This window comes from Orycteropus afer, unplaced genomic scaffold, assembly GCF_000298275.1.
Source record: "Orycteropus afer afer isolate SDZICR_OR568_19922 unplaced genomic scaffold, OryAfe1.0 scaffold00674, whole genome shotgun sequence".
NCBI classification, from domain to species: Eukaryota; Metazoa; Chordata; class Mammalia; order Tubulidentata; family Orycteropodidae; genus Orycteropus; species Orycteropus afer.
In genome coordinates this window covers 196,094-206,440 of record NW_006922261.1, presented here as the reverse complement: position 1 = coordinate 206,440, position 10,347 = coordinate 196,094, and the positions used below count along the sequence as shown (strand labels likewise).

Here is a 10,347-nt window from a genome sequence, read left to right as displayed (position 1 = left end):
ATATTCTATGTGGTCAGCTCTTTTGAGTTCATAAACCACTTTCACATCCATGTTCCCATTACCTCCTCACAACAACTCCAAAAAGTGGGGAGAGCAGTTACTCTTAGTCTCATTTCACAGATGAGGAAGTGACTTGCCCTAAGTCACACAGCTACTCTAGGTCAAAGCCCTACACTGGACATCTGCTCTCATTTCTACCTGACATGCCTGAATACAGTCATAATGTGACTGCTAGCTATCTGTAAGCAACTTGGCATGTTCAGATGTTAGCTCTCAATTTGCCCCAATTCAAGGCCCTGAATAGGAGTCTGTGGTGTGTCCATTGCCCCATGCATGACTAGCAAGATATAAATAAATAGCTCTCCCCTCCCCAGGGTAAAGTGGCAAAAGCCCTGGTTCTGAGCCTGGCACAGCTCAAGACATGTGGTTGGCACACATGCTTACTCCCCTGGGTTTGAAATATGGCAGAAGCTTCCCAGCTGGGTTCCTTGGCATTTTTCCAACCCTCTTGACCTTCTTTCTAGGTCCATCAGGATAATTTCTTCTTAGACGTCTCTCAAGCTTTAGAACTGGGTAGGAGAGGGATCTGAAATATTCCTAATTTACCCAGTGAGGGATGGGCCCATAAGACAGTTGGCCAAATCTACCTGTCCAAGATGAACCTGAAGATCCTGAAGCCCAGGCCTTACTCCTCATCTGGTCTTTCCTGCCAGTTCTCACCCAACTCCCAACCCCTACCCAGCACCCACACTCTGCAGCCCTCTGCCATCTCTGTCACTTTCAGTTGGCTACACCATGAATGACCTCGTGTTTGAGTGGCTGGAAGATGCTCCTGCTGTCCAAGTGGCTGAGGGGCTGACTCTGCCCCAGTTTATCTTGCGGGATGAGAAGGATCTAGGCTATTGTACCAAGTACTACAACACAGGTAAAAATCCAGGATCATTGCTGGCCTCCAGATGGGAGGGAAGGGATCAAGGAAGTCAGCCTTTATTGAAATTCCAATCTGTGCCACATATGGTTTTAAGTGCTTCATATAGTTTATCTCACTTCATAGACATAGCAACCCTATGTAGTAGGGATTTTCAGTCCCATTTTTCAGAATGGGGAAATTGATGTCTTAAGAGGTTAAATGAATGATCCAAATCACAAAGTTAGTAAATAGTAGATTCAGAATTCCAATCCAGGTCTGTCTAATTCCCTGGCACATGCCACAGAGCAAATGGGCTTGTGCCAGTGAGTGGCACCGAGTGTCACACCTTGCCTGGGGCCAACTTAGTATAGAAGTTGGGGAATCCACATCTGGGAGTAGTCAATGGCTATACTGAACAAGGAGGGAACAGAGTCCAGAGCTCTGACCAGCCTACTGTCCACACCTCCTACCACCTCTACCACTGCCCAGCCCTCATGAACTGGCTTGTTTTTCCAGGTGGGAGACATGAGCCAGAAAGTGTAAAGGGCTGTTTTTCCAACCTGAGCATCTGCCTCCTACAACTCCCTTCCCTTCTATATTTCCTCTGGTAACTTGTCTTCTAGGATCTATGACCCTCAGAGGAGGCAACAGGCTGAAGAGGGGAGACTCTAGGTTCCTTCTGTTATATTCTGATATGCTTTGGGTGCTGCTTTCTAAATATGCATGTGCGTGCATCTGGGGATGCAGAGAGGGTGGAGAGAAATGACATATTGAATTTAGAAAAGTCAGGTAGGAGTGGAAATTGATACCTTTTTTTGGGGAAAATGGAAATATGTATACAGGTTAATGGTTTTCAAACTTTGATGTGTATTATATCCCCCTGGGGAGCCTGTTAAAATGTTGATTCTTACCTCTCAGAGATCTTGACTACATGCGTATGGAGTGATACTCAGGATCTGCATTTTAACAAGTATTTAGAGGATTCTAATGCAGGTGTTACAGAGATCATATTTTGAGAAACTTTAGTCTGGAAGCTAAAATTTTTTCTGACCTGTTAATCCAAGAATACCACTCCTTGGAACTTAGTATAAAGAAATGATCCAAAATATCAAGTTGACTTTAGACTCCAAGATGGCTCCTAGCCCATTGTTTATACTAGCAAAAACTTGAAATTGTTCTAAATATCCACCAATAGGGCAGAGGTTAAGTGAATTACATAGTGCATCTGCTTGACAGAATTTTATACAGACATTTGGAAGGATGATTGCAAGGAGTCTATATCAACAAGGGAAAGCTTGAGTGAAAAAGGGTAAAATTCAAAGTTGTACACACAGAATAATTATATTGAGATAAAAGAAGCAAACAAGCAAAAATGTGTTTTAAAAACCTGAAAGGAAATAGCACTCTATATTTCTGAAATAATGTTTTACAATGGGTAAGAGAAGTAACTTTGGAGTCAGATAGAACTGAGTTTTAATTTTGGCTCCACCCTGTACTAGTTGAATAATCTTGAAAAGCACAGCTTAACGTCTTTGAGCCTCAGTATCTATAAAATGGGAGATACTATTATCAAAGAGTGGTTGAGGGATTAAATGAGATAACGTGTGGCATTTTGTAGGGGCTTGCTAAATGTGAGCAATGAAAGTTATTATTCCTTTCTACTCATGTGTTCTATACAGATAGTCCCCGACTTACGACGGGGTTCCATTCCAACAACTCTGTCGTAAGTCGGTTCTGACGTAAGTCAAATACCTCTTTTTTTTTTTCCCTAGTTTTCATTATTGTTGCCTTTTACTATCATAAGGCTTTCACTGGCCAATTTTTTCAAGAGTAGATCACCAGGTCCCTCTTCCCAAACTATCTTCGTCTTCCCAGTCTTTCTCTGTCTTAGCAAACATGTCACTTTGAAGACTAAGGTGCACCTGACTCACACCATGTTATTTTCAATCACTTCATATGCATGTGAAAGCTGGATAATGAATAAGGAAGACCAAAGAATTGATGCCTTTGAATTATGGCATTAGAAAAGAATATTGAATGTACCATGAGCTTGCTAGAAGATCAAACAAGTATGTCCTGGAAAAAGTACAGCCAGAATACTCCTTAAAAGTCTCATGTACTTTGGACATGTTATCAGGAGGGACCAGACCCTGGAGAAGGACATCATGCTTAGAAAAGTAGAGGGTCACTGAAAAAGAGGAAGACCCTCAATGAGATGGATTGAACAGTGGCTGTGACTATGGACTCAAGCATAGCAATGAATTGTAAGGATGGCACAGGACCGGGCAGTGTTTCATTCTGTTGTATATAGGGTTGCTATGAGTTGGAACCGACTCAACAGCATTTAACAACACCAACATTATCAGTATAATTACAAATCCAATCTCAATTTCTCTTTTGGAGTTGGAAACATTATATTATAAACATTTGTAGTGAATACCTGAGAGTGATAACATCAGCAAATCATGGGCAGCTACAGCATGTAGTACAAAAAAAAAAAAAAAAGATGGTCATAAGTGCAGTTTATTGTAACTTGAATATGTCTTAAGTCAGTGACTACCTGTTAACAAGTGTTAATTTTGTGATTAAAAACAAAATTGCTGTTCCTGGGGGTTGCAAATAGTTAACACACACAGCTGCTAACCAAAAGGTTGGAGGTTCGAGTCCACCCAGAGTTGCCAAGGAAGAAAGGCCTGGTGATCTACTTTCTGGGGAAAAAAAAATTCAACCATTGAAAACCCTACAGAGCACAGTTCTACTCTGACACACATGGGGTCTCCACAAGTCAGGGCTGGCTCTACAGCAACTGGTTACCACATTGCAAGAGGAAAACAAAACTATTACCAAAAAAAAAAGAAAAGAAAAAGAAAAAGAAAGAAAGAAAGGGAAGAACATATGGGTATTTAGCAAAGGCATGCCATGGCAAGAAGCCCAGGAAAGGATTGAAGTGGAGTGGACTCAGGGAACAGTAAGCGATCACAGTAAGCAATACAACAGTAAGCGATACAACATATCAAAGCCACAATCAGTCATTGGTGGAATCACTGGCCTTAAGGAATCAGGGAGGCCTAATAAGAGTGAAGCAAAGCTCGAATAAAATAATAATATACACATCCTCCTCTATTTGCTTTGGTTATCCTAAGCCTCTGCTTCTGGGAAAGACTCTGGAGGAGTGTTTTCTTGGCCTGGGGCTGTGGGAAGTCTAGGAAAGTGAAGATGGCTGTCAGGGGAGGCCGAGCATTCGTACTTGTGCTTGGGGCCAATGTGCTTTTGGTTGGTGAATTGAATGCTGCTGCCTGATGCTTTGTGAGAACCCGCTGCCACTGTCCAGAGCTGGTCTCTGTCGGGCATTGTTTCCGGATGTTTGCTATCTGGCTGTTCTCACTTGCTCAAGACACAGGCAGCATTTATCCCAGTGAACTGTTATTGCTGAAGACCTTCTAGGGTACCAGCAAGTGCAAGCAAGGCTGCTGAGATCTGAGTGGATCCTTAGCTAATTGCTTTGTTAATAATGATAACAATAGTAACAGTTAACCTCTGTGCTCAGCTCCTCAAATACACTGTCTCATCTAAGTCTTACCAACAGCCCAGTGATGGAGGTGATACCATTATTACTCTGCTTTCCAGACAAGGGAACTGAAGCTCAGAAAGCTTGAGTGTTTAGCCTGTAGTCACAGAGCTAGTGAGTAGAAGTTTCAGGGTTGAAACCCAGGCAATCTGGCTCCAGAATTCTTCTGCTTTTAATCCTCTTGCTGTACTGTCCCATGGACGGCCTTCTGCTGGAAGTGAAAGTGATGAGAGCTAGAGGTCAAGTCCTTGATGGTTACACTGAAAGCTTCCTCAGTACATATCTACCTGGGGCTGTTTGAAAAGGGACTTTGATTGGCCCGACTGAGATGACCAGAGGTAGGACATCAGAGATAAGGCTGATAAGTCCTGACCCCTTAGGCTCAGCTGCAGGCTGGGAACCTGAGACCTGATACCTCACCTCTTTCCTTGTAGGGAAATTTACCTGCATCGAGGTGAAGTTTCACCTGGAGCGGCAGATGGGCTACTATCTGATTCAGATGTACATCCCCAGCCTACTCATCGTCATCCTGTCCTGGGTCTCCTTCTGGATCAACATGGATGCCGCCCCTGCCCGTGTGGGTCTGGGCATCACCACCGTGCTTACCATGACAACCCAGAGCTCTGGCTCTCGGGCCTCTTTGCCCAAGGTGAAGAGACATGCAAGGAACTTGCTTGCCATAGAGCCCCCCATTTCCCATTCACCCCCTGCTCCCTCATAGTCCCCATTTACCTTGGATATAAGGTTGAAAAGAGCTCTTGAGCAAGAGCAGGTGTCCTGCATTCTTTCTTCCCCCACAACATATGGAGGCTGGAGTTAGGGACGCTGTCTGGCTAGAGGAATAGAGGCGATGCCTGACTTACTTTTGACTTCCTTCAGGAACTCCTTCCTTCAGGTTCAAGATCAAAGGAACCTTAATGAGTAGTTCCCACACTCTTATGGTACAGATGAGGCAAATACAACCCAAAGAGGTAGGCTGACTTGTTCAAGGTCACACCACACAAGAAACAATAGAAGAAATACCAGGATTTTGAACTGACTTGTGTCCTCTTAATATGTCCAAAATCAGATACTATGATAAAGTTTCTAGAGACTGTGTCCATTTTCTGGTATGATAAAATTTTGAGGTAGCAAATAGCAATTAAAGTGAGTGAGCTCTGATCAGCTGGGGCCTGGTGATGTTTTTGATTACTCAGAGAGATTTGTGCTGATGGGATTGGCCTAGGATCTCCCTGCCTAATATCTTCATGTACAGAACTTAGAGGTCACCTCAAAGTCCTTATAGTCAGCAAGGCTCTGAGAAAATCAGGGATCAGGGCCTTTCATTCATTCAGTAATTATTTATTGAGCATGTTCCATGTACCAGACACTGTATTGGGCCATGGGGAAATAATGGGAAGTAAACCCAACACAGTTCCTATGGATCTTAGAGTGAATAGGTTCCTTCTTGCTCTGTTGATTGGGAAGCAGGCCTTGTGATCTCCCATCTCTGTTCCATAAGAACAGTTTTACTAGGGACTTAGGGGAAATCTGGGACATCTGTGGTGAATTTATAGTGGTTAAAAGTACAGAGTAGGAGATACGAAATCAAACAGATTTCAGTTTAAGTCCCAGCTTCATTGACCTTAGGGAATAAGAATATCACCTCTTCCATAGGGTTGTTGTAAAAAATAAATAAGATAACGTATTAGCAAAGCAAATAGTAGTTGGCTCATAATAACTGCTCAATAAATGTTAGCTATCTGTTGTTATTAGTAGTGGTCAGTTGTTATTGAATGATGGACTTGGGGCTAAAATAGCTGGTGTCATTTCCAATGATCTCTGAGTTGCTGGGAAACCTTTGAGGTGGCCCAAAGCCCCATAGGGATAAGTGATGACAGAGCTTATATTAGGATCAAGAGTTCCAGGAAAAGCTGTCACGTTTCATTTCTTGTAAATGTGTTTCCTAGGTGTACAAAGATATTGATGAGGCTCTGAGTGGTAGGCTAAGCTTGCACAATGACTACAGGGCCAGGCTGGGCTGTGATGGCTGTGTTGTGCTAGTGGCTTTGTATTGAGACCAAAGGCAGAAAAGCAGTTCAGACATAAGAACCCTGCCCTAGTTTACTGCCACTGCCACGCATGAAGGAGATTCTTTTCTTACTCAGGAAAGTGCAGCAGTGTGTGCCTTATTCTTGCCAAGAGAACTTCCTTTTCCAGTGCCCTCCTGTGAACAAGTACAATCCATCTGCTCCTAGGAAACACTTGGTTTCCAACATTTGGAAAAAATTAATTTGATTGGAAGGTTGTTTGTTTTGCAGCATCTGATGCCTTCTCTTCAGAGACCTTTTCATAGCCTCATTGGCCAGTAAGCAAAATACCCAGGCACGTATTCCAAACTAAACAGCCTCACAGGGCAAAAGTCTGAGAAAGCCATGGAGCTTCTGTTCACTCTTGAGTTGTGAAATACTAGGTTTTGTGGGAGGCCTAAGGAAAGAAATGGAGCCATGTCAGGAGCTTCTGGAAGCTACTCCTTTCCTACCCCCAATACAACTCCAGTGCCTGGAGAAGAGAGGAAGTAGAACCTTGTAAGGGAGTTTAGCTGAGATGGTCATTCCCCATGCTCCCAGATAACCATTCCTTCTCTGCCCCCTATAGGGATCTCAAAGGCACTGATCACTGCTTCTTCTCCAGGCCCTTGATCTACACAACTGCAGGTGGCTCAGAGCAGGATGGAAGCACTAAATACAGGTTTCTACCAGAGACTGGCAGATTAGACCTAAAATTTCACAGGGAAGAGGGATCCAATTCTCTCTAAACCCTATCATCTATATGGCCCATAACGCTTGGGGCAAGTAGTGGTGAGGAAGGCAAAGAGAGCAAGAAGAAGCCAGCAGGGATAAGCACATTGCCAATCCATCCATCCATCCATTAATTCATTCAACAAATATTTACTATATTTCAGGCACTCAGTTAGGCACTGGGGAAAGAAAAGTGAACAAGATAGAAACAGTTTCTGCCATCTTAGAGCTCATAGTCTCGTGGAGAAAACAGCCTGGTGTATGTGATGGTTGCTAAAAAGGCATAGGTAACCTGGGTACATATAGTAGGGACAGCCAGTCTAGACAGGGAGAATAAGGGAGGGCTTCCCAGAGGATGTGGTATTTAACATGAAACTGAAGGATAAATAAAAGTTATCCAGGAGAAAGGGAGAGAGAGAGAGCTTGAGTCCTTGGGGAACTACCGAAATAATTAATCATGGCAGGGTCACAGATTGCAAGAGGAGAGATGAGGAAGAGGTAGTCAGGGACTAGATGTCATGCTACAGTGAGTAAAGACTGTATCATAAAGATAATGGAGAGCCACTTAAGGGTTATAAGCAAGGGAGTGGTATTATAACATTTCTAATTTGAAAACAAAACTTTGACTTCTGTTTGGAGAATAGATTGAAGGTGGCAATAATAGATGCAGAAAGACCATTTAGAAGACTATTGAAGTCCTTCAGGTGAACTAGGATAATGAGTGGATGGATTTCAGAGATATTTAAGAGGTATTATCAAACCCAGTGGGAGCACTGGTGGCATAGTGCCTAAGGCATCTGACTGCTAACCAGAAGGCTAGCTGTTCAAACCCACCAGCCACTCCTCGGAAGGAAGGTTGGGCAATCTACTTCTGTAGTGATACTGCCTCGGAAACCCAAGGAGGGGTTGCTATGAGTTGGAAATGACTCAACAGCAATGCATTTGGTTTTGGTATTTTTATCGACATACTCATTGTTAAAAATAATTTCTTTCTGGTGCTTAACATGTCCTTTCTCTGCAAAGATACAAAGCCCTTCATGGCCTCCCTTGTCAATAACTCATTATTGATCTTTATTGCAGTCACTGAACATCCCCAGGAGCACAGTGGGATTGGGAGTGGTGAATGAAATAGAACACCCTCTTAGCAGGTGGCAAAGTGGAGACACCAAGGGATGGCTAATCAGGGATGCCTAGTAACCCACCATCACTATCTCAGTGGAATTACTCTAAACAAAGTAGAACAGGGTTTCTCAACCTAAGCACTATTGACATTTTGGGCCAGATAATTCTTTGTTGTTGCAAGGGAAGGGGAATGTCTTGTGCATTGTAGGGTGTTTAGCAGCATCCCTTTCCTCAACCCATTAGATGTCAATCACACTCCTACCCAACTTGTGAAGATCAAAAATGTCCCAAAACATTGCCAAATGCCCTGTGGGGGCAAAATTGCCCCTGATTAAGAACCACTGAAGTAGAGGGTGTATCTAGTGAAACCTGATCTTACCTGGGGACTGTAGCATTCTCACTGCCCAAGATAGCTTAGGCTGGTGAAAGAGGTTGCCTGGCATGAATTCCATTCCTGCTAGGGAGCCCTATGTGGTGAGCTCATCAGTTCAAAACCACATAGGGAGTAAATCTGGTTAAAGAGATGAAAGGACTTCATAAACCTGAGTTCAGTCCACACTCCTGGCTCCACTCAGCCACAACTCTATTCCAGGAGAGATATGAGTGTACAGTCTTCACAAAGGGCAGGGGAGGGGAAATTATTTAGAGGCTGCAAAGGCAGGTGGTGAGAGGAGAACACTAGAGAATGGATAGGTGGATGTCAACAGTGCCTTGTAATTAGAGAAATGTCCCTACCAAGGAGTGGGTGGTCTCATCTTCAAGGTGAGATGAGGCCCTGGCTCACTACTGAGCTCAATTCCTCAGTAAGGGCTCTCAATGGAAGCAGAAGGAAAAACCACAAGGTCAAGGGAAGAATTGAGGTGGAGGAGGGAAAGGAAGGAGCTCCTAGCCTGTCAGTGAAGCTGCAGGCTACATAAATGGCAATGCCATTAAAATAAAATTCCAGAACCCCTGAGTTCTAGTGCCACATTGCCACTGAGCAATCTCGTCCTCAACCCTTCCTCTCTGGGGCTTAAGTGTCCTCATATGTCTCACATGGGACTAATGAACCCTGCCGAAATATCGCAGTGGCTGTGAGGACCCTAGAAGATAACAGAAGACAAACAAATCCAGTGTTCATGCTCATTGCTGGTTTATTGAAATAAAAGAATCAGAAGAAGATAAGAATGAAAAGAATTATAAGAAGCAGAAACACAATAGCAAGAAGAAGAACGGAAGAAAGGAAAAGAACTATGGGGAGGGCAGGGAGTTGAAGGGTGGAGAGTGCAGAGAGGCAAAGGAAGATGGGTAGCTCGATCTCTTTGACATAAGCCTTCAGATAACAGGACACATCATGGACAGCTTCTTTAAAAATCAGGAAAAATTCAGGATAAAACTGAAGAACAACAGGCAGTTGATATGGGCTGGTAATGTACTGGTTAGACAACGGAAGGACTCCAAGAAGGCCGATTGTTCTTTGGGTGAATGTTGCAGGTGTCCTACGTGAAGGCAATCGACATCTGGATGGCTGTGTGCCTCCTCTTCGTGTTCGCTGCCCTGCTGGAGTATGCTGCTGTCAATTTTGTCTCTCGTCAGCATAAGGAATTCATGAGACTCAGAAGGCGACAGAGGCGCCAACCCATGGTGAGTACAACTTGGGAGGGACCCACTTCCTTTATCCTTTGGACTCCTCCCTCCCTATTACTCCTCCTACAAACCAAGACCCAACCTAGGGCTGCAATCAGGACAATCAGGACGCCTTATTATTCTTATTCAGATAAGCTAAGTATTTAATCTCTTTGATTCTATTTCCTTATCTGTCCTATGGGGCAATAACTCCCATAGGGCAATACAGGATAGTGATTAAGAACATGGGCACAGTGCCTGGCACACAGTAAGCACTAAAATAATGTTAGCCAGTATTAAGACTTTATCAAGTTAGTTAATAGAAATGGGAATTGAAAATTAGTAATGGTTCCCCTGGGTCT

General features: G+C 43.6%; 1 protein-coding gene across 1 annotated transcript in view; it reads left to right on the top strand.

The window, feature by feature from the left end:
• LOC103210948 overlaps window positions 1-10,347 on the top strand; it is a 23,169-nt gene that overhangs the window by 5,559 nt on the left and 7,263 nt on the right. The window contains exons 6-8 of the mRNA XM_007956862.2: window positions 785-925; window positions 4,913-5,127; window positions 9,854-10,003. Coding sequence (XP_007955053.2) covers window positions 785-925; window positions 4,913-5,127; window positions 9,854-10,003 — 506 coding nt within the window. The remainder of the gene's footprint in view (window positions 1-784; window positions 926-4,912; window positions 5,128-9,853; window positions 10,004-10,347) is intronic.